The 24,315-nt window shown below is 40.9% G+C and overlaps 2 protein-coding genes across 13 annotated transcripts in view; one reads left to right on the top strand and one right to left on the bottom strand.

The window, feature by feature from the left end:
* Positions 1 to 22,510, bottom strand: part of RARS2 (arginyl-tRNA synthetase 2, mitochondrial) — a 32,218-nt gene extending 9,708 nt beyond the window's left edge. For 6 of the 10 annotated variants that reach the window (XR_010358424.1, XR_010358423.1, XR_010358422.1 and 3 more), the window contains exons 1-14: positions 22,401 to 22,510; positions 21,659 to 21,732; positions 20,917 to 21,022; positions 18,722 to 18,805; positions 17,292 to 17,389; positions 16,156 to 16,211; positions 14,530 to 14,613; positions 11,048 to 11,124; positions 9,437 to 9,592; positions 7,778 to 7,960; positions 7,169 to 7,299; positions 5,234 to 5,294; positions 1,810 to 1,886; positions 403 to 527 (exon numbers count right to left, since the gene is read on the bottom strand). Coding sequence is in view for 6 of the 10 variants with exons in the window: in XM_064412618.1 (XP_064268688.1) it covers positions 403 to 527; positions 1,810 to 1,886; positions 5,234 to 5,294; positions 7,169 to 7,299; positions 7,778 to 7,960; positions 9,437 to 9,592; positions 11,048 to 11,124; positions 14,530 to 14,613; positions 16,156 to 16,211; positions 17,292 to 17,389; positions 18,722 to 18,805; positions 20,917 to 21,022; positions 21,659 to 21,732; positions 22,401 to 22,439 (1,351 nt within the window). In the remaining 4 variants the exon portion in view is untranslated. Of the gene's footprint in view, positions 1 to 402; positions 528 to 1,809; positions 1,887 to 5,233; positions 5,295 to 7,168; positions 7,300 to 7,777; positions 7,961 to 9,436; positions 9,593 to 11,047; positions 11,125 to 14,529; positions 14,614 to 16,155; positions 16,212 to 17,291; positions 17,390 to 18,721; positions 18,806 to 20,916; positions 21,023 to 21,658; positions 21,733 to 22,070; positions 22,202 to 22,400 lie in introns of those variants that run through there. The other 4 variants (XM_064412619.1, XM_064412617.1, XM_064412620.1 and 1 more) reach the window with 3 other exon arrangements.
* Positions 22,511 to 22,606: 96 nt separating this feature from the next.
* ORC3 (origin recognition complex subunit 3) overlaps positions 22,607 to 24,315 on the top strand; it is a 34,728-nt gene continuing 33,019 nt past the window's right edge. For 2 of the 3 annotated variants that reach the window (XM_064412611.1, XM_064412613.1), the window contains exon 1: positions 22,607 to 22,738. In XM_064412611.1, the coding sequence (XP_064268681.1) occupies positions 22,715 to 22,738 (24 nt within the window). In that variant the 5' untranslated portion in view covers positions 22,607 to 22,714. The remainder of the gene's footprint in view (positions 22,739 to 24,315) is intronic. The other variant, XM_064412614.1, reaches the window with a different exon arrangement.

Genomic DNA, 24,315 nt, shown 5'->3' on the forward strand with positions numbered 1-24,315 from the left:
AGGCAAGCAAAGGTTGCTCTTGCCAGAGAAAACTGTCAGAGCTATAAATCCTTTGGATGAAGTCTCACTGATCCCTGAACTCCAGCCCCAGATCTACTACTGATTAATTTGTCCCTCCAGAAAAAAACAATTGTTGTTCCCAAAGGCAGGTACTTCCTTCTCAGTGCACGATAAAATAGTTTCACTGAATGTTAGAATTCACAAATCTGCAATTTAGGGGAGTTCACAGAATTGCAAAGAATTATTGTAATGTTGTTTATATTATGGTTAGTACAAAAAGAAATAAAAAGAGCATATTACTGTGATTAATGCAACACAGGGAGAAGTGAAGGGTGGAAAAGATGACACAATGTGATCAACACAGAACATCAAAAGAAGCTAATAAGACCTGAAATAGCTAACTTTTTGTGGCAGTCATGTTTTGTAACATCCTTGAGCGAACTTCATTTAAAACATCTTCCAGAAAAATTACTTCTCCTCTCCGAGTCTTCATACCTTGAACTAGACCAAAAGACACATGCTGGCACCTGTGTTGAGAAGCAGCAGGACCAAAATTATATTTCAATCGAGAGAAATGTTTGCAGTGTTTTTTTCAGAGCTGGATTTTCTACCAGGAAACAGCAATAACAGCTGAATAAATAACACTCCAACGTGGGAAGCTCAGTGATATAATCAGTAACTCTCATTTCAGCAACCAAGCCCCATACTTATTATATAATGGGAAAATTATGATCAGAGTTATGATAGCCTGGTCATTTGTGTGCTCTCAGGAATCTCTTGCTACTAGCTTTAGTACAGAGGCCTCAATGCAATAATTTGCAATAAATTGAGGAGAGGCAGGATGTAGACAGATCAAATTACTGTGGCAACAGAGATCTCTTAATATAATTAGAAAAGGAGTCATAATAATTCTATTGTGGCCACATTAGGCTAACAGTATAATTAATCATTGCTAATAATAAAGCATTCACTGTTTCTGCTTGTGATATTCTTGATTCAGAATCTAAGGTAATTTTAGCACAACTTTAAGCACTGTGAAAGGAGGCAGGTTAGTGTTCCTGAAGGCTAAAACCCTATATGTAACCACAAAAGACATGCAGTCTGGCAGAGAGGAATATGATTTAGTCTGGAGATCCATTACTGACCTTTGCTCAGATTGCTAACAAGATTGGTAATTACACTGAATAACAGCAGGGATACACTCCCCTGCAATAGATACTTCAAGCCTGAAGCATGATTCAGATTCTGATCTCTGCTAAAATAAAATATTTTAAGAGGTAATAATTTAATATGTGACCACACAATATCCCAGAAACTATGCCACAAAGTCTCTTAAAAATTGCTTCTCTTTTCCACATCAGGCAGTTATGAAAAACCTGTTAAATGAGAGACAGGGCTGTTTTTCACATCCTAAACACACAGCAATGATTCCATCCACAAATAAATCAGACCAGCAGGAGTGGACACACAGAATGAAAAGGCTGCTGATAAGGACCTGAGGCCCACATTGCACATAATTCTGAGGGTTTGTTTCTCTGCTGGACCAGTACTTTTTGGGTTCTAGAGGCAAAATGTCTGCTTGTACTCTGGACTCCATTACTTGCACACCAGCATCCCAACTTGGAGCTTAGTTTCATCCAAAATACCTACATGATGTATGCTATAGCATGGTGGTGGATGGACACCAGCAGGAAAGTCTCCTCAAAAGAACACTCAGCTGAAGTTTCAATGTACATATATAATATGTTCTTGAGGAAAAAGAAATTAACCACCAAAACCAAAATAGAATTACAAATTTTAAGTACATACCTTTCTGCCCAGTCATAACCCATGAGCTTCAGTATTTGGAATAAATGTTGAAAGTGATTACTTTGGCTTTTATCTGTCTAAGGAATAGAATTGATGCATATCAGAAAACACTACAAGTCTGATAAGGAGTAGCTTTTAACACACAATACCACAGTGCCAGTAAGTCATTGCAAGCAAAATTAAGACCCATGAAGGCAAGCCAGACTTGAAAATTGTGACAGCTGGAATCTAAAGCAATGGGATTTTGAATTACGTTAGAAAAAGAAATCTACCTTTTCAGAAATTATTATTCTCAGGTCATGAAGGCAAAGACATGAAGTGAAAGGAAACCTTAATGTTCTTTAGTTTCTCGCAATCTGAGAGCTGCCCATCAAACAAAACATCTCTGTTTTCACTTCAGAACCTTGCTGCTCTTGTTATACCCCTGGGTTATATCACCAAACTCCAAGGGTCCTGTGGCTTAGGAACAGAACACCTCTTTGGCTGTCTGCCTCCAGAACCCACCAGTTCCTATTGTCTCCAGCATGATTTGTAGTTTTACATCATAAGGCAGGTACGTAATTCAAAAAAATGTATAAATGATCACAATTTCATAACAATGTTGCATCTTGTGCTCTCTTCCACTTTCAGTTACTCTCCTACAAACTGAAGTTATTTCTGATTGCATGTTATGTTTAACAGCCTTCATATGTGTTTCTAGCTACAGCTGCTGCTATGAGGTTCATTTTCCTACCTCGTTGTTTTGACTGCCTCACTCAGACTCCTTTTTGTCCCTCCTTAAAAAACAGTGCAGAGATAACCAAATAATCACTATTTCTCATTTGTTTGCTGTTCTGGGACAAGGAGTGAAATGCTTATCTTGTGTTCCTTCTCAACTACCACTGTATAAGCACCTGCCTCCTCTCTCCTAGTTCCTCACAACCTGCTCTGCTCCTGGGAATCACCTCTCCATGCTGACTCACAAGCAAGGCTGATAAAAGGTCAGCAGTGGCTGGTGCTTCAAACAAGGCTTCCCAAGTCCTTTTCCATGCACCTTAGAGATGAGGTGCATCACTCCACAAAGCCAGACCTAACTCATTCAGTGGCTGGCTTTAAGGCAGAAGTCTGCTGTCTGCCAGCATGGATTATATCTAATTCTTCATATCTAAAAGCATTTTCATCTCCTTCTTGAGTGCAACATTCAATGGAATCCTAGTACCTCTTTCATACCATGCCACACGTTTTAAGATGTTTTGAATATTTGGCTCGTACCACTGCCTTTTTATGAAATAAGTAGGATTTTTTTAAAACCTAAACTGGTGAATACACTGATTTACAGCATTACAAGTAGTAAACCAATTTAATGTTCTTCTTTAGAAGTTGATCTGATGAAAATAAGATGATCTTGTGAAATAAGACTCCAGAGTCTCTAAATAATTTCTTGTAACAAGATCAGCATTCTGAAATACGTTTGTATTTAATTATTAAAGACCAAAATCATTAGCATTCTCATTTAATCCCATGAAGGCCTCCTGCCTCTGGTAACACTGACTAAAGTCCTAACTCACTACGAAACAGTGCCACAAATCAGCAGCAAAGCTAAGCAAGGCTGGCAGCTCCCTCACCAGGCTGTCTGTCCCACAAGAGTCTAAGAGTTTGTTTTGCCCTTTTATTTTATGACCCACTTTCTCAGCCCTCAGAAAGTCAGAAATTATAAAAATACTAACCATGTCCTCTGAAACCCATACAACCTGAGCAGGGCTGAGAGGACAGGACAGGCTAACCTGTCATTTCCCACTTGGACAAGACACTGGCTGTGATGGACACGAGTCACATCACAGTCTGGCTGTGCATCTCTTTGGACTTGAAGGAGACCAGGCAAGGAATTGAACAGTGGCTGGAGTTCAGCTACAGCAGCAGTCTGCTCAAGACTCTTGTTCCTGTGCTTGCTCCTGCCACTAGCTGAAAGTTCAGCTGACATCTCCATTTGTGCCAAGTGGACACCCAACTATTTTTTTTTAAATTGTTCTGTCTCCCTTGGTCCTTGCTACCTCCTGGAACAAACACAAATAATTGCCCACCCACATGAACCAGACAGGAAGCATCCTTAACATCTGAAGCATTGCACTTTCACAGCCACACTGCCCTTTGATGCTGATGAACTCACTGTTCCAGCCAGCAGGGGCAGAAAACCATGCACCAAAACCAAACAACTTCCCCCAGAATAACCAAAAACTCTCTGTTCTGTGACAACATGTAAGAATGGCAAGCTACAGAAAACTTCCTGAAGACTGAAGCTAAAAGGAGGAACGTAGTATAACTAGAAGTTGCACTTTGAACTGTGTATTTAATGTTTGGCTTACTGATCTCTCTCCCTGCATCTTGTTATATGTCACATTATATTGACTGTTGAAAAAGCTGTACAGAGAAGGTACAAGGACATTACCAAATACAGATTTTTTTCCACATGTTACTAATTCTGGACTTCATATAAAAGAATATGGCTTTGGTAATGTTTTTTTCTAAATCTGAGAAAAAGAAGATTTAAAAGCATCACATGCTGTTTTCTTGCTAATACAAGTTCAAAAACAGTTTCAGGCAAGTAAGGACATAGTCCTGCTATTCATATCCATTATTGATACTGCTAGAATTGTGAAAAAACAAAACAATGAAACCAATAAATACAAAAAGATTCCCTGACTACAACTGCTTCATTCAGGTTGATTAAGTAGTACTTTATCTGCACTTTCTACATAATGAAACTAAGGCATTGTTCAAAGCCATAAAAATGTACATTTCAGATAAGATATCAGGACTTCAGAGTAGACTTAGATTCATTTTAGACCATTAATTTCTAAATTAACATTTTAAAACCCTTTATAATAGTAACAGCTTTTTCTGGTTTGTTTGATTATTAATTACAACATCTATAAGGAAAATAAAATGTCAAATCAAGTAGGAGTTCCTTTCAAACTAATTGCAATGAGTAGAGACTAACTCCAGAGCTAATTTTCATAAAATCATAGAAAGGCTTGGGTTGGAAGGCACCTTAGATCACCTTGTTCCAACCCCCCTGCTGTGGGAAAGGGCATCTCCCACTGCTCAGAGCACCATCCAACCTGGCCTTGAACACTTCCAGGGATGAGGCATCCACAGCCTCTCTGGGTAACCTGTTCCTGTGCCTCAGCACCCCCAGAGTGACAATTTTTTCCCAATATCTAAAACTACTCTCCTTCAGTTTAAAGGTATTTTTTAACCATTCTGGGGGTCACGCACTGGAACAGAACCAAGAAACACTGCCACACAGAGGCACAGCTGCTGGGCAGTAAGGGCACCCATTTTGCTGCCCAAAATACTGTGTGTCAAAGTCATATTGCAAGCCAGAGGCCCCGGGTTACTGGAGAGAGCCAGCACCAAAGTGTGTGCTGAATCCAGAATTACTTACCACATAAATCATGGTATCCCAGCTGTGCTTATTCATTCTGTCTATAGCAGCTGCAAGATCTCTGAAAGAGATAATGAGAAACTATTTGAACTTTTGCTCAGACATACCTCACTAACTTACCTCTTAGAAAAATAACCTGCTTTTTATGGAGGGCAGAGGACTTCCTGAAGAGAAGGATCCATGTATGCCTTACACATAAAAAAGGACACGTGTACATTGCTGATGACACATCTGAAATGTTTTTTTAAACCACTACCTAAGAAAGTTACTGAGGAAACTGTTCTTTGGTGCAGAGTAAGTCCAGTGTCTGTCTGCCTGCTGGGACCTGAGAGAAACAACCCTTTCCTGGAAAAATAACCTGATTTCAGCCTTAGCTTAAATGGTACAAAGCTCATCTAAACACACACAAGCACACAGGACTGTCACAGGAGAACCATGAGCCTTGCATTCCAACCCAAAAAAAGCATTTGCAATTGCACGAGATTTGTCATGGAATGCTGAGGGGAGGAGCCAAAGATAAGAAAAGAGAAGTAGAAGAGGATAACAGGGATGGGTGGCTTGTAAGTTGATTGCTGGTTATACGTTTGTGTAGTTCTGTCCTGCACCTCATCAGCACAGTCTGTCCTGTCTTCCCATGAAACTCCATTTCAAACTCTCCTGGGGTGAGGGGGCTCTCTCCTCTGTGTGCACATGGATCTGGAGTGTCAGCAGCTGCAGCTGGGGCCTACAGCTCATGCAGGCCATGAATCTGTGGTGTCAGAGACTGAGGGGACTGGGCAGAAGTGAAACGAAATGATAACAGCTGGAGCCTGACCAGGGGTCACAAGGTGTCTCAGCCAACAGCTGGAGTGAGGGCACACACATCCTCCTGTGACTGACAGCAAATGCCAAGCTGAACTGCCAAGCAAGTAGGCAAAATGTCCTGGGAACATGTCCTGTCCCCCCGATGTGCCTGCAGAGATGGGGCACCCAGAGCAGTCTGCACTGTTGGGTCCAGGCCAGCTGCTGGAGAGACCACAGGGACTCCAGCCACTGGAGGGATACACAGTGCACATACAATACACATGTATATTGATTGAATTATTAAATTATACACTTGTCACATACCTAACACAAGCATATCTATCACAATGCGTATCACATACACATATGTATCTATACACATAGAGCTATATACTCATCCTAATCATCCAGAGGGGAACAAAATGCCAACTGTGCTGAATGGTTTTGGGTCTGTGTGTGGGCCTGTTGAGATCAGGTACTCATGCTTACTCTCCTGGCTGACCTGTGGGCATGGAGTGTGGCATCTTTGTCTCTATTTGGCTACAGGATTCAGCGGCTCCCTAATGCACAGGATTGACTGCAGCATCTCTCTAACACCTTTGCCTTGAAAAGCTGTACAGAGTTTACCCTGAGGGCTAGACACTAGATTTATTTACATTCCTGGCACAAAGAAACTGTTAAGGCTTCCATATTAAAACACCCAAGAGGAATTTTAGGATACTGATGAGATGGCTGAAAAGCAGCAATAAAACTGATGTTACACCTCTGATGGTCCACTGAGTCAATGAAGACAAGGCTGAACAAGCAATTTTTTCCTGTATCACACCATCAATAAACATTTTAAGCAAAGGTCTTTTTAAAACCTTTATTATTTGGCAACTATTTATTAGATCCAGAGATTCCAGCTTTGTTTTCAAAGTTAGTAGCTGGAGAAAATATTATGATTTATGCAAAGAGGAGATTTACTAACAATATTTAGGGGGGAGGAAAAGCATTTAAAAGCCATTTTCATCCCATCGTAGCTACATTGCTAGCTTCACTTACAACCATCCTAGAAATAAAAATCTTCAGAATCCACACCATCAGTTATAAATGTGCTCATGTTCAGAAGTCCCCTGGCCAAACGACTGGCAAGGAGCACAGGTTACTTGCCTTGTTATATAAAGAGATGTCCCATCACTGCGCATGACGGTGGAAACCGCTGACAGGTCCTTCTTCTCCGAGAGATCCACAACTCCTGTCCCTTTTCTGGAAGTTGAGGGAAATACTGATGTCACTGCAAGCTGTTACACAGCAAGACTGAGGTCAGAGCCAAAACCAAGGCCTCTTGCCACAAGCCCCCTTCCCTCCAGACAGTCTCCTTCTTTTTCTTTGAGGCTCCTTTCAGGCTTTTTGAAGTTCCTGTAAGTTTGCTGTCACCACTGCTGATGGCAGGGAGCAGCCTGCCCACATTCTGCTGCATTCCATGATTACAGCCTCCATCCCAGTTCAGCCTGGCACCTCGTTCATCAAGGTAAGGATCTCACCTAATTCTGCTCATTAAGTGGCACACACAGGTACCAAACTACTCAACAGCCTAAAACACCACTAGGAGCTGAACACACTCATTGTACCCAATTTGTCAAGGCCAGGCTTCTGTGCTAGTCACAGAAAAGGAAAATGTAAATTTTAGCTGTGATTGCACAAATCCTGATGGTCTTCTACTGGAACAGCTACCAAAACCACATAAAGAAAACTCTTCCCCTCAGATTATGTACAAACCTCACCCATCTTATCTTGTTTGAAGTGCAACTGAGATGTTAAATAAAGTGCACCAACAGATTGAATGAGTTCATACATTGTTTTCTGAAGGAGTCCTTTATCTTCCAACATCTTCAGAACTTCCTGGGCCTTCTCTTGGTAAAATGACTCTCCAGAATATTCATCAAAGTGCACTCCTAGACGCTGAGGAGTTACAAGAATGCAAAGAAGGGTAATATTGTTAAGATCAAGGCTAACCATTTTTCTTCAAATTAAGTCAGATGATAGGTCACAGATCAGACAGTGCAAAGATTAATGTTATTCCAAGAAATGTCACTTCATTGTTAAAAGGAAAGGATGCTTGGATTTTGATTTAATCGATTTCTGCATTCGAATGAATCTCTCCCTGAGGTGAACATAATGTTCAATGTAAGATTCATGAGAAATCAGGCAAAAATTGGTCAGAGGAATTCATACACAATTCTGAGACAAGTCTCTTCCTTGCTGTGCTGGAGGTGAAACCAGTGGGCTGCAGAGGAGCTCCCTGGACAGGACATCCACCCTATTTTAAAAGGATGCTAAGAGGAGTTTTAAAAAGTAAAAGCTGCTCACAAACATGGCTGAGCATATGCAAATTATCATTGCCATGAAGGCTGAGGGTACATTCAGAGGAGACAAGATGACCTTAACTGTCAGACCTGGTCAGTTCATCAGTTCAAAACTTTTTAGTTTAAATGAAATTGGGAGAGAAAGACCTAGCTGTACCAGTCATCATGTGATCAGTGATGGGTGACTTTCAAGAGGCAGCTGCACACACAGCCCAGTACCTAATGACCTCCAGAGGCCAAATTTCCACAGGAATTATCCAGTGTCTCACTTAGGAGATCTTAAGAATACTTTCTTGGCTCCAGTGACATGTTTCAGGGAAGAAGCTAAAGCACAGCCAGGTTATCTGGATTATAAGCTGTTTCAAAATTTTTAAGGTTAATTTTTAGGTCAGTGGCACAAACATGCCTCATGAAACAGCAGACACTGGCTCCACTCATGAGATCACAGTGTGCAACAGAAAGCTCTCTATTAGCTCAACTCCACCTGCAGGGAGCTCCTGCTGCTGTAATGTCTTACACCCAATTTAATATGCACCATTACAACATTAGATCAGAAATGTGAAAACAGTCATCTGCTAATAAAATTTATTACATGGAAACTTTTAAATTTGGTGGGTTGTTTCTGACTTCAAAGATATAGCAAAACCAAGCAATAACTACTCAACACTGATTTGCCTTGCTGCTTAGCACCACACTTTGAGCTTCAGGACTTTTGAGAAGGGAGAATTTGCCTAAAGGTCAATTACCTGAACACAATTAAATAAAACTTATCTAGCACATCAGCAACTGTAGTGACAGCCTGCTTGGATGAGAAATCAACTACTGTGCTTTTTCCAAGCAGAATGAGGCTCAGCCTGGCATACTGAGAAACAGCTTCCCCACAACATTCTAAAGTTTATGGGGAAGGCAATGAACTGGTAACATCAGAGCAATCTCTGATCCCAAGCAGACTCACTGCTTGGCAGTCTCCGACATGAAAAGGTGCTGTGCACTGTCAATTACGTCCATGAAGCAATACAGAAAAGAGATCATTTTACCAACAACACAGAAAAAACATTTGGATGATTTGTACCTTATAAATCCGGATGTATTCCTCAATACTGAGGTCTCTAAATTGCTTCCAAATTGACAATGCCTGCTCATCATGCTCTTCCAGTTTTCTAAAGAAATCCTTAGCCAGCTTTTTTGTGTTTTCATTTTCTGCTGCTTTGTTAATCTGCACATACACCTAAAATATGACACTGAAAATGATGAAGTAGTATAATCCTCTCCTCCAATAAAAACAGTTCTACAAGAACAATACAAATACATTTAAAGATGACATTTTTAACATCAAAATTTTAAAATACTTATTTAAGCAACACATTCCCCATTTAAAGAAAGAATAAATAGCCCAAAGCCCAATAGGCAAATGTGCAGCTTATCTTGAAAGAAGACTAATGCCCTAATTCCTTACTGCTGCCACTATCATCCTCTTCATAACCTTGAAAGAACTGCAGCAAAATACAGAACTAATTTATGCATGGAAGGGAACCTATCACAGAGGTTTAAAACCATAGCCACGTCTTCAGAGGACCAGAAAATTGACATTTATGGAAACTGCACTGCCTAAAATTGAGATAACAGTTGAAACAGCAAAATCTTTGATAGACTCAGTATTTTACAAGCTTCTATTCATAGGAAAGATTGATTTCACACACCAGCAGAAAAAGCTCCACTTTGAAACACATCTCAGTTTTTGATACAGCCATACAGCTGAACAAACACTTAAAAACTGTGAAGAACTCAGAAACTAATTTGGTCTCAAACAACTACTGTTTCAGAATCTTTTGTATCTTGATTGAATCTCTACACTTAAAGGCAAATTTTTAAGGTCATAAAGCCTACATCCTACTGCAATAACCGGTATTTTGAAACTTTAGGGCAAAATTCAAGCATAAAAAATTTAAATTCTAAGAGTGGACTGAAAGTACAAATAAAAATGAAGTAATAGACAGTGATGCACGACCCCAAAAATATGACTGCTTCTTGTTTTCTCTTTAAATCACTCCACAGCTCTAAAACACCTCAGTGCTGACAATCTATCAACTTAAATCCTCAGGGCTCAGGGATGAGGGAACAAGCAGAAAAAGTTTACCTGTGTCAAAGAAGCTGGCAAGCTCAGAAGGAGCTACCCTGCCATAGAAACAATCTGACTGACATGCATGCAGCTGCGGAGTACCCAGGTATTCAAACACAGTGTGTTCCTTTGCCATGAGACAGATTTGTACAGAACAGTTGTCCTGTGGCATCCTGCCTGAGCACCAGCATGAGCCACAGCTCCCACATCCAGCCCAAAGGAGCAAGCACAGCTCAGCTCTGTGGTAAGAAAACTCCTGAGAGTGCCAGACAAGAACATTGACTGACTAAGCCCCATTAACATGTGAGATCTTTTAGAGGATGAAGGCTTGAACATTACTCATCCTCTCCTCTTGGTTACTGGGTCTGTGCAGGTCAGTACATAAATCCCTTATGTGCTTTTTATCTACATCACACACAAAGTACCATTTACGAGTATCAAAAAATCAACAAAAAGTAAATACTAACTCAGATGGTATCAGGCATGTTTGAATGGGGCAAGCCAACAAACCATAACCTGTTTAATCCTGGAAAGGCAAATCTAGTTGGTCTTCTCTGAACTTACCTCAAAAAGGTGTTGCAACGGACTAGATTTTAGTTTTTCTTTGTTGCCAAAGGATTGGAAACCAACACCCAATAAGCCTTGAATAACAATTACATATAGAGTTAGACAACAGACCAGAGTATATTGACAGGTCATTTTTGTAAGTCTAGTCTTAACACTGTAACATTTTAAAAGAATATAATGGTGTATGCTACAAAAAAAAAAACAAAACAAAAAAACAAAAAACAAAAGCACAACATATTATTCCACTGCACAAACACCACCCCCCACTAGAAATATAACAGCTAGAAAATACTACTATGTTGATTTCTCAATTCCTCATGAAAGGAATTTGTTTCTAGATTTGTATAGACAATTATCTTTTACACAGCACCACGATATAAATGAGAAGCCACACAGTGGAAACAGAGCATGCTCAGAAGTCCTTGTTTTGCTTCCTCCCTTATTAGTATTATCATTTTAAGGACAATAAGAACTGGGATACAGCCTCATACTCATGCAATGTTTTCAAGGGAAATTTAATTTTTGCTGCCTGCTTAGAATATGCAGCTTTTTGTGAGCATCCAATTCAGATTCAGGACTTTCCAAAAGTTATCTAAAAGGGAAAAAAAATCCAAATCACAATCCTTTTGTCTAAATGAAAAGACCCCATTAACTCCTTCAGTAATGCAGCAGTATTAACTCATCAGCCTTTTAGATTATCTGAGGCTGACTTTAAGGCCAGCTTATTCCTCTGAGCTGACAAGGAGCAGGACTGATGTAGGAACAGCTATGCAGGTATCCCTTTGGAAAACTCTCTGCAACTAAACAAATAGCACTGTCTCAAGAATTTCCCTCTTAGAAACACTGAGTACAGAAGGACAGAAGAAGGCATGGCAGACTTGAAGAAAAACAGGTCAGGTTTTAGGAAATACCATTAGTATTGTATTAGTAATCCTATTGAAAGGAAGTTTAGTTAAGGACAGCTTGTTCTATGAGCAATCAGAGGTGGGTTTCCTAATGATCTCTCTTAGGTATTAGTGTACCTAAACATTCCACTATTCAATGCTGACTTCACACTCCAATCTCCAGCACAACTGTCAGTCTTTATTCTACCCAAACACATCCTTCCATTTTCTGTCCTTCCCATATTATCCCCAGACCTTGTTACGCTCACCAGTTAATGGCAAGATGCAGCTCATGTTGGAACTGATTGTGACTTAGAGGTGCTGACTGGTTAGCCAGCAGGTTAAACACAGAAGTTAACTTTCCCTCCCAGAGGTCAATACATTGTATTTCTGCCCTTACTGGGCTGCCAACTGTCATAATGCCAAAAGAAATTAATTCTCATGGAGTTATTTTTCTTTGTCAGATCCAGCTAAAGTTGCCCAGTGGGGTCAAAATTTATTAGGGGCAGAGTGACAGGAAGACAGATGGACAGATAGTGTGACTGCATAGGCTTTGTTACTTTAAGAAACCTGCCCCAAAACTGCCTAAAGGCTGAGGGCCTCTCTGCTATGTTTCAGGAAAATACGTTTTCAATTCTTACATTTTAAAGCCTCTGACAATAGCAGTTGTAAAACCAGCTGACAGATCATTAATTACAGCACTGCTTCTGAGAAAGGACCATTACAGTAGCACTGCTATGCTACAATCCTGTGAAGCAGGATCATTATTTGTTATAATACTGCCATATATTTGACCTGAGCCAGTCCAAATAGAGGGGAGTGCCTGCTTGGAAAAAAAATAGCTGGAACTACTAGGTCAGAAACATGATTCTAGGAGTTGTGTGCTGCACAAATGGCACACATGTAAATAACAGGTACTGTGACAGGTATACCTTCAGGAACCTTTATATTAAAATACATAAAATTCTTGATATTCAGACTTCAGAGTGCTACTTAGTATCTTCAAAGGCAGACTGAATGAGGTCAGCTGAGAAGCCTTTTATCTGCCCAGCATTTCACTGCTTAACTGTCATTGCCACATTCATTATACAACAGCATAGGGATAAAATTATGTCTAAGGGGCAAACATGAATGACATATGCAAGGATGAAATTTACTCAATTTTTGGTGAACTCATTCTGTATTCAATTCTTATGAGACAAATCATAACATGAAACAAAGCTATAAGCTACAGTTTCATGCTATCAGCTACAGAAACATGATCAAGAAAGACAAGCTGCAGGGGATATAATTTAATAAAGGAAAGAATGTTTTATGACCACTCTTACAGTCCTGAGAATGTTACACTGCACTGTCTAAAACCCAGGAACTTAGTCTGGAATGACAACAGGTAGAATTGAATGTATTTTAGTTATCTACACTTACAAAGCTGAATATAAAAATGGAGTGAAAGTACAGTATTGACTTTAAATTTTCAACCTGATTCTGTTCATAAAATTGATTCCTTGATGTCCCCAAAACCAGCAGTACCACTGAAACTGGAGGGGGCAGCACAAGGGCTGGAATAACCAGAAGTGACCACTTGACACACACGGCACTCTGTGTTTGCCATTTCAACATCAATAAATGGACAGTTTCCAGAGCCTACTGCAGAAGAAGTGGGGATTTCTATAGTTTTCAGAGGTGCACCAGCTTTCAAGAATGAGGAAGTGGCCATGACTGCCTTTATTTAAAGGCCTAAAAAATGCCAAAACCAGCTTTTTGGGGGAAATTAGAAAAATAGATCAATTTAAAATGCAAGACTAACAACAGAAGTCAACAAAGCTGTGATGGGTCAGCTGCCACAACAGAGGGATTGCTATAGATCCAGCAGTGGGGCATAAATGACCTCTGGTGTGGCAGTAAACATCAAGCCATGCATCCTCAGGCTGCACTTGAGAGGATTTTTCAGTCCCCACTGATCTGATGATTTCAGAAGGGATGGGGGTGCCTGTGTGTGCATACTGGACTGACAACCTTCCAGTCCCTATTCACGTGCACATTCTCCAGCTACACACCTCTCTTCTGCTACACTTCAAGGGGAAACTGAGTATTTTGGGGAAAATGTAGGGAGATCTCTAAAGATCTCTCTCTGGGCCCCAATGTGCCAAAATGAGGTTGTTGTGGAAATTAATTAAGCTCTATGAATAATGAGAAAAGGAAAATCAACAAAAAACAAACAAACAAAACAACAAAAAAGCCCCCAAAAACACCCCAAAAATCAAGCAACCAAAAAACCAAAATCCAAACCCAAACCAAAACATATAACCTCCAAATTACACATTTAGTCTGAGAGAGGAGCTACTGAGGAACAGTTGGATAAATTTGATCCTGTTATTTCTTGGACATCAGTAGAGCTCATACTGCTGATGGATCAGTCTGGATTGTTTTGTTCAGATTTTTTAAGGAAATGAACCATAAATTACCCCCATGGAAACAAGATATCATTCCTTATGAGCAGAGTGAATCCAGTGGGTCTACAAAAACTAAAGCTGAAAACCTAGACCATACTATACAGTAGAAAAGGGCATAGCATAAATAAATATTGAAACATACCAAACTGCATGCCCCAGTCACCAAGGTAATTTATTCTCACTACTTCATGTCCCAGCGCAACTTTGAGATTTGCTATAAAATTCCCTGGTAATGAAACAAAAATGATATTATTATTCAGTTGCAGGTAGTCTCTCATCCCTATGGAACAGTTTTCTGGTTTTGTAGCACCTGTTTTCAAAATGAAGAGGAAAAGTAATCACATGGAATACTCCACAGGATTTGCTAAAACACCTGGCAACTGAAAGCAGCAGGAGCAGTAATTTTAAAAATTGTGAATTTGTTCCTTTCTGAGCAGGAAAAGAAAAGCTGTGCATCTCAACAGTGCCACAAAGTGTCTCAGACAACAGGGACAGAAACATACACGGGTGGATGGATGTACATGCACATATTGCAAAGTGTAAGATCACAAATGCCACAAATACATGGCATTATACATAATTCCATCACAGCCAGGCACCCTCATACCAGGTTAGGCAAACACACAAAATTCACAAATTGCTGTTAACTCTGATGTTATAAATAGAACATCAGCTCCTGAATCTCTATAGATGTAGGAGCAGTTCTGAGCTCTGCACTTAACAGACTATGCTCCAAACTTGTCATATCATATAAGGACATATAAATAAGTTCCAGCTGCTCTTACAACAAAAACTCTTCATCTCTCCCCTGAGCTTAGCTATAACCTTAGAATTACAAAGGAGAAATACCCACATCCCTTCCTCTATTTTCCTGTGCTTTAAAGGTACCTTTTAATTACAATACTGTTGTAGAGGATGCAGAAAGCTCTCTTCTTGTATTGTTATAACACCACATTATAGCTTGCAATTACTTCCAATTCCATTCTCTGTAATTAATTAATTGTCTTATTCTGGGACAAACATTGCTCTACAGAACTACTTCTGAAAGTGTTTTTTTATATAACAAAAGATCCAGAAATGGAACATAAAAAAACCCCAAAATACATCATTTCACTCAACTATCTGTCCATGGAAGAAGCAATTACTTTGCATAATTAATAACCATACATGATGAATTAAGTATAATTAAAAACTGATACATTATCAGATACACAGATTTTCCAGGATCTTCTGCTTCAACCTACTGGTTTTATTGTGAGATCAGGAAATGAGGGACAAATACAGTTTTCATATACCATTAGAGCACTGCAGTAGAAATTTATTAATTATTCTATTAGAAATTACAGCAACTATCTCAGTAATACTGGCATAAAGTAATTAGCATATAAAAGCAAGCTTTTTGCAGGACAGACACCAAGACATAATGATCTGAACTGCTCTGCAGTCCAGTACAAATTGAGAATTTGAAATTCAAAGAACTCTCATAACACCTCCATAAAAACTGCCTTGGGTGTCTTTGAAGACCAATTTTAAGCTACTTCATTTAATATCCACAGTCATAAAACTATATTATGTGTGACTTAATAAATCTGTCAGCGACACACCACGTTCTTTTCTTCCCTGCATAATGAGCAGAAAGGTTTTAATTAGCAAGTGGGGCCTGACAGGGCCACTGACACCAGAGGAGGGAGATGTCAGCAGTGCTCCCCTGTCAGTGAGGCAGGCACACAAAGCAGCCCCTCCAGGAGACAGTGAAATGCACACTCACCTACTATGGTGGAACGCAGGTGTCCTATGTGAAACTTTTTGGCAATATTAGGGGAGCTGTAACAGAATTTTTACAAATAATGATTGTTCAGTGGACAAAACTGCTACATCACCAAGTTAAAAGAATTCAACTCATGCATCTAGAAGAGGTGAAATAAAAGCTCCATTTTCAAATTTCCCATAAGATTCCCTGATTAGCTTCTGTCCTAGACAGCAAGTTTTCATATCCAACCTGTTTTCCCCCAGTATCAGTTAACAGACAGTGTTGTGGTTAAACCACCCCACAAACAACAAAAAAAGCTAACCAATGCCCAGTTGTGCAGGTGACAAAGAACCAAAATTATCTTTTCACCTTTTACAAGTTTTGGACATATGGATCATTCTCCTCATGTCTTTTTCAGAGATAAACCAGGACGAGAGATCTTATGTACAATGATCAGCAACCAAAATTACATCTTTCCAGCAATGCCCATCCCCACAAAGAAGAAAAACAAAAAACCAACTCTCTACACAATTGTTTGCCCAGATAACAAAACGAAAGTTCAGCTATGAAAATTCAACCTTCAAATTAAAGCCAAGTTCTTACTTTCCGTGACTATCTAAGCCTGAACAGAGAATATTACTCAATAAAAATATTTATACATTAAAAAAAAAAAATCTGAGTCAGCCACTTTTCATCCCATGAGTAGGTGACGGTCAAAAAAATTGCACTGGAAAAAAATTTTGGGGGCTGCAATTAAACACCTGCCTGCTTTAACAAGTCAGGGAAGAAGGTATTAAGGTGCAAAAAGAAATTCTTTAGTGCCTGGAAATCGAGGTTTTGTTTCTTCATAACAAAATAAAAAGAAGCTTTCTTAAAAACTGAATGCTATTATGCATTAAATGGGAATATTCTTAATGGAGGGCTGCGTAAGGCATGAACTCCTTAAAAACATTCTGGGAAAAAGCCTCAAATCCCTGAATATAATTTATATTCTACTTGGTGAATATATCAGAGTGTTAAATACAGCTAAATATAATACTAGTTAATATGGTTTAACACCACAGGCATCACACTTTACAGCAAGGAATATCAACCAGAAAATACCAATCAGCAGACAAGGCACTTGTCTCAAAGGACCCCTCAGATGTGCTTACCTGAACTCAATCACTGCCTTTTGGCTGGGAACTGTAGAGAAAAGTTCACTTTTTACTCCATACTCTGAGCCATCTTTCCACACTTGTTGCAGCACAGTCTGAAGCACAATTAAAAAAAAAAAAAACAAAAAAAACCAAACCAACAAAAAAACAAACCCCCAAAAGAGTTTCATCAACAGAAAGCACTGCCAGGAAAACTGTTTGCCAGCCACAAAGGAGACTGATCCCACATCCTTTATTCACATTACTAATTAGACAGCTGGTCTATGGACCAAGCAAACAAGGTCTCATACACAGGTAAAAATCCCACTAACTTTTGAAAGCTCTATCTGATAAAACAAAACATTTAAGAGAAACTGTAGGCAAAGTTCTGACGGAAATTAAGGCTGAATTTTGTGAAAACCTTCTACTCTTTTAGTGCCAAAGAAAGCCAACTCTTCCATCCCAATGTAGCCAAACAACTCTTCTTTCTCTCTCCCACCTGCAAGTCTGTAAGGCCAGTATGAATGACCTGTACCAAAACATGTCTGCATTGAAAGTCTGGAGGCTGTGTAAAATACCTTAAAATATTCCTCAAGACAGTTTGTGTGAGTTTTATCAGTGATGTGCTCATAGCACCAAGCCAGCCCTGCATAAACTGAAATGTGTGAGGTCACACAGACCAGTGCAGCACAGACCTAATCTGTGAAGCCATATGAACAGGACAAGATTCCTGAAGATAACAGAAGCCTTTAACAAAGTCAAATAAAGTGGAAATCTCACTTCATTCAGTGGAAATTTTTCTCATTCAAAAAAATCACTTTAAAGTTTTTCTACAGTGGCTTTTTTTTAAAGAAACAGCATCTGAAAAAACCTTTAATTCTGTTCTGACTATGACACCTAAGAAGGCAAGCTAGACACACACAAAATTTACTTATTCCCTTATTCTCTAGTAGCCATTGGCTCAGTTACAATGTATTTGTATACTTCAGTCAGGATATTGAGGAATACATCTTCCCTTCGGGATTTTTTCCCCTTGACTTTTTTTTTTTCTTCAGCAAAGCATGTAATGAAAACTATCAAATACCTCTATGCCAGATAAAACCAAGAGTATTTACAAGATGAAAACTTCTGAGTTGCACACTGTAAAAACTCAAAGTAGATGTAAATAAGCCTGCACTTTAAAGCAGAGAGAGAGGAAAATGAAGAGTTATGATTATTAGTGAACAGTAGGTGCATTGTTTCTTCACAAGAGGAAAGTTTCTTGAGCCACATTTCAAATTCTAGGCCTACATAACAAATCAGCAACAAGGGAGGAGGGATCCTCAGGGAAAACTTGTGAAAGACAATTTTACATAGAAAATACCTTCCTAAGACAATAGTAGGTATTCTATAGTTTTATACTGAAAAAAGTGATTTTTACCTTAAAGCACTTAAAAGGCATTACTCACCTTTGCTAACAATTCCCTGTTTATTGTAAAATTCACTGTTCCTGGACCAGCACTGATTGCACTCACTACTGAATCACATTTTAGCTAAGAGAGTAAAACAAAACAGAAACATTAAATGAAAACAGGTGAACTGGAAAACTGTCACTCAATCCACTGTGAATATTGATTTAATCCACTGGAAACATTAAATGTTATTTATTTCTTTGAAGCCCTCATAAAGGGATAATTTCACCAAATGTTGTTGGGAAAGGGACACAATGTTATTATTTCCCATTCATGTTTAATAAGCTCTGATTACAACTCAGCTTGAAATGCCACACATATATTCCACTTCAGACCCTGCCTGTACACTCTGTGTTTCCTTTGGACGGGGATCAGTAGTTGAACTCTTTGTATAGACAAAAGCTGAGATACATTTGACAACTTACACAGTAGCTACCAGCACTTAACGAAAAAAAGTTAAGTGACAACATTTGTGGCACCCCATGTCACAAAATAAAGATACTAAAGGCCAATTTATTAAAAATTTCATTTACAATTTCCATAAGGCACATGTCTTGAAAATTCTGGACCTGTAAGACATGTTTGGCCAACCAACACCTAATGGCAACAGAAATTTGGGTCTCTTCACAGGCCAAGAGCTTTGGATCTCAGCCTGTCAGATTTAAGAGTTTCTTATTAAACAAGCTGTCTTTCACAGTCAAGAAGCTGTCTAAAAAAGGAAGAGGAGGGATGGAAAGCATATAAAAATATGACACAATCACGTTCTCACTTGGTCAGTACCTATGAGAGGGGCAAGCTATACCCTCCTACAGAAGCTCCTCACCATGAAGAGGAAATTGTACCCCCATTCTAGGTCTCCAGCTTGGACAGGACCTATCCAGGAGAAATCACAGCTAGCTTTGAAATTCCTTTATTTGCACAAACTCTGCTAACAACAAATTCTAATGCTAACTCCCAAGCTATGTGAAAAGAACATTTACCATGTTGACATTGAATTTTCCACCTGTTTTACAAATGGGTCTGTCTACTTAGGGAGCAGAGAGAAAACAGAAATACCCACTGGACTTTCTCCACAACATTTGTTCTGATAAACATTTTCCACATAATCTGTCATTTGTCATGTCAGTAGTTTTTAATAGGAGTGCTCATTTGTCCTCTCCACAGCTTCAACCACCTCTTCTCCAAGTGCCCTGTGGTCCTTTAGTAACCAGAAGTCCCTGTGCCCAAGGCTGGGACTAGGATGCACTGTGCAGTACAGAACCCAAAAAACCCAACACAACATCCCCTCCACAAAGAAGCAACAGTACAAAAATGGAACAGGAATCAGCCAGCCAAATGAAATCAAAAGCCCATGGAAACAAGACCCTTCTGCCTTTCTAAAAGAATTTTCAGTATTCAGTACAATTTTCAATACTTCAGAGCACATTGCTTCATCTGCTGTCTCACAGCCCTACTATTTAAGTCAGTTGGAAAAACTTCCATCTCTTTTTGTCTAACCTAAATACCTGCATTTCAAATACTGCATTTCAACTACTTTCAGTTGTTTCAGAACTTTTGGTTGTGTATCTGTGCATTGTCAGTTCTTCTTCCACCCAAGTCAGAATATTTATCTTGCTCAAACAGGTCCAAGACATGGATAACTCCAACACCTCAGCGGTGAAGAATGGCATGAGAAATAGTTTAGCATCTCAGTAGTATCACAACTGGTTTTATTTGTCCTTTTTTTCAGTATTAACACCCCAGCTACTGCCATTTCCCAAACCAGCACACCTGAAAAAACTGCTGTTCCAAGAAAACTCAGTTTCAAGCAGACAAGGATTTGAAAGTTAGGCCTGTTTGTCCCAGAGGCCACCTTTATCCATTGACTTCCCAGAGCTGGGTTTTGCAGGCTTTGCTTTTCCAAGCTACCACACATTCAATTTCCTCCTGGGGAAGCAGCACAGACCATGGCACACCCTGCAGACACCCACCTAACTTCAAACTGTTTGAAAACAACACTTCACAAGGACCTTACCAAAGCTGCTTCTCCAGCCTCTGTGAAGATGCTGGGTACATTACAGTAAGAACAGCCAGCAAAATACCCTGACCCAAACAGATGCCTGCAGAAAGAGTACTTTCTAAATCTCATTATGCCCCTTACACCTCCACTAAGTTCATTATTACATACATGTGTGAGGAATTCATTAGCATACCCTTCCAGCAAGCTGCTGAGCTTGAAGATGCAGGTCCTGTGCTAAGCAATCACCAGAACTGTTTTCTATAACTGAAGCAATGGAGAGCTGGAAATCTGCAACATGCCTGAAAAAAAAAACCAAAAAAACAAAAAAAAACAATCAACATGTGAAAATCAGGGAAGAAACCTGCTGAAATGCTGGGGAGATTTGGCAGATCCAAGCTGACTCTGCATATGAGAAATGTAATTGTCAAGCATAACCCAGCCACAAATATCTGAAGATTGAGTACATTTAGAAAAGTGGACAAGAAGGCCAAATATCACTTCTGCTCTAATCAATCAGATTAGATATAGTGAGAACACCATCTCAAAATAAACAAAAACCATTCCCATGAATAAGTAAAATTTACTTCCCAACATTATTGCAACTCCTGAGCAGGACACTGAAAAAACCCCCCATAAAACTTCCCATTGGCTCCAAGCAGTTTCACACTCAGCTCATCAGTGCTGAAGCCTTTGCCATTCATCCACTGCCAGCAATTTGTACGGGCTTGTAAGCAATCACATTTACTTTGAGCTGTCTTGAAAAAAACACAAGGATTTAATTACATTGAACTATCTCATAATTACATTGGTATAAATTGTTTTGGGTTTTTGTCTGCATTTTTCCCCTTGAAGTCTTGTTAAGCTTTTGCAATAATAGGCATGACATAAAATAGTAAAACGTGACCAACATTGTAAGATAAAATGTAAACAACTACCGTTTTTTGGAGACAGGAACTGCAGATATGGACTTTATTAAATTCTCTGGTGGCAGATCCAAAACTTTTGAAAGCTAAATTGAAAATAAAGAAAGAACTGACTTAAGCAAAAAGACAAAGATCCAAGGAAAAACACTGCTCCCTGTTTAAATACCCACGGGGGATGCACCTTTAACATCTGAAATCTAATTTCAGCCCAGGTTAAAAAAAAAAAAAAAGCAAAGACTTCAAAACTATTATGAACACTGCAATAAAATATAAACCTAAGAGATGCTAAAAGAGCCTTAAAAAAAGGCAAGGCAAAACACCACAGAAAGTTGATTTTTTTTTTTTTTCTCATGAAGGATCCCACCGAACCCATTATGGACTGAAGCAGTCACGGAATGACAGAATGGCTTGGGTTATTAAGGACCTTAAAAATCACCTCGTCCCAAGCCCTGCCGTGTGCAGGACACCTTCCACAGCAGGCCAGGCTGCCCAGAGCCCATCCGCGCTGGCCTGGAGCACTTGCAGGGACGGTCGCTCTCCCTCCATCCCTCCCTCCCTCCCTCCCTCCCTCCCTCCCTCCCTCCCTCCCTCCATCCCAATCCCAGCGGGAGCCCCACAGCGCGCCGCGAGCCCGCGGGACCCGCTCACTGCGGGCCGCCCGGGCAGGGGGGACCCGTCGTGAGGGCACTGAGGGGACACCTGGCTCAGGGGGCACTCCCGCTCTGCGCCAGGCGTGGGAAAGAGCCGTGCGTACCTGGGAAGCGATGCTCCTCCGGAAGGAACCTGCTGCCATGGCCACACGGCCCGGCGGAAACTCCGCGGCCGACCCTTATCCCCCCCCCGCCCCGCTCCTTTCCGCCCGCCCAGGGGCGGGCTGGGCCGTACCATTCTCAGGTTACAGGGGGAGGAGGAAGCCATTGGTTGCGCTGGGGGCGGAGGAATCGCGCAGCGCAGAGGGGGCTGTACCACTGCTCAGGGAAAGGGAGGTGGGTGGTGCGCCGGGAGCGCGCGTGCGCGGGAACTCCTCCTCGTCCTGCGGCTCTCCGGTGCCGGCGGGCGCGGGGCGACATGAGCACGTGCTCCGTGTCCAAGGTGAGGAGCGGGAGGGAGCGGGGGGTTCCCCGCGGAGCAGCGCGGCCTGTGCGGGAGCTGGAGCCGCGGCGCCGTCCGCCGCCTCCTGCCCCTGCTCCTGCCCCTCTTCCCGCCCCCGGCAGCCGCTGCCCTTCCCGCCTCCCTGCTGCCCGCGCTCCCCGTGCCCCGTGCCGCTGCCCGGCCCTTCCCAAAGCCTTACAGGCTCTTCATCCATGCCCGGCCTCGCTGTGCCCTGTTTGTCCTCCCCGCAGGCCCGCAGGGTCGCGGAGTATCCCGGGTTGGAAGGGACCCGCAGGAGCACGGAGCCCAGCGCTCCTCCCTGCCCAGGGCAGCCCTGGAGTCCCTCCGGGAGTGCTGCGGCCCCGCAGTGTCACCACAACAAACCCCGTTCCTTCTGGGAGTAAAGCTCGCCCGGAGCAGAGCCTGGGCTGTGTGGCTGGAGGTTTTGTCCCTTCCAGGTGAGCTCTGGTGGCTCTCCTTGCTGCCATGCTCATTGCTTCCCCCGCCCCAAAACTAATTCAACGAAGAAATGGAGCTAAAAGTGCTGTCCCCCCACACGTAGTGTTAAATAGCTGTTATTGCCTTGGTATTTCCGAATTGAAAGCTTTCATGTGGGCTGTGTTCAGAGCGGGCACTAGGCATAGTGATTTCATCAGAGCGTCAATGAAATGTTGGATTGAAACACTTATTTCCTTTCTTTCGTGATCATGCCGTGGACAGCAGCAGTGGTTCTCAGCGCCTGTTTTATCAGCACGGGAAGACTCCTGCCCCTCCCACTGTTTTTCACTGAGTTGTGATACCCAGCTGCATCCTTCAGTGTGGAAGGCACTGTGCAGGTGATTACTTCCAGAAGTGAAGTGCTTCCAAACAAACTTGAGAGTTGATCTGAAACAGCTGGATTTCACTTTTGACAATGGCTATTGCCTGATAGTTTGGCAGCGAATCATGTCCCTTCACTTTGCCTCCCACATCTTATATGTAATACTTCTTTGCAGTTTTATATTCTACTTTTATTCTCAGCCCCATTTAGTGATGTGGAAAAGCCAATGCTTGCAAAGCATTCAGCAGTATTTGTGTTTGGTTTGATTAAGCACCCATTCTCCTTTTTTTTGTATATGATTTATACTTAGTGTGGCCAGTTGCATTTGTGCATGCAGCAGCACAGATAAATCCATAGGACAGCTTTTTGCAGTGGAATTGTTCCAGAGTGTTTAGCACTTGTAGAATAACTCTACTTTTGTCCAGCTGTTTTTAAATGGTCCTTAATATACGTAGTAAAATGGAATGTGTCTGAAAGCATCTCCAGTTGGTGAGGCTGTTTTTCATAGAGGGCCAGTATAAATGTTGGTGTTTTACTTATTTCTTATTTGTGCAAGAAAGGAAATAACGTGTCTGAAGTCACTCAACAGACTGGTGACTGTGATCAAAACTGAACATACCTCTGGTGTTCGATTTCCTCTACATCATTCTTACTCCAGTGGCTGAACTATCCTGGGTTGAGTTCAGCAGTCCTTGTATAAGCATTTCCATTGAGGAATATGGCATTGAATCAGTCTGTTTTGTTTCCAGCACTTAGA

This window comes from Passer domesticus, chromosome 3 (assembly GCF_036417665.1).
Source record: "Passer domesticus isolate bPasDom1 chromosome 3, bPasDom1.hap1, whole genome shotgun sequence".
NCBI lineage: Eukaryota > Metazoa > Chordata > Aves > Passeriformes > Passeridae > Passer > Passer domesticus.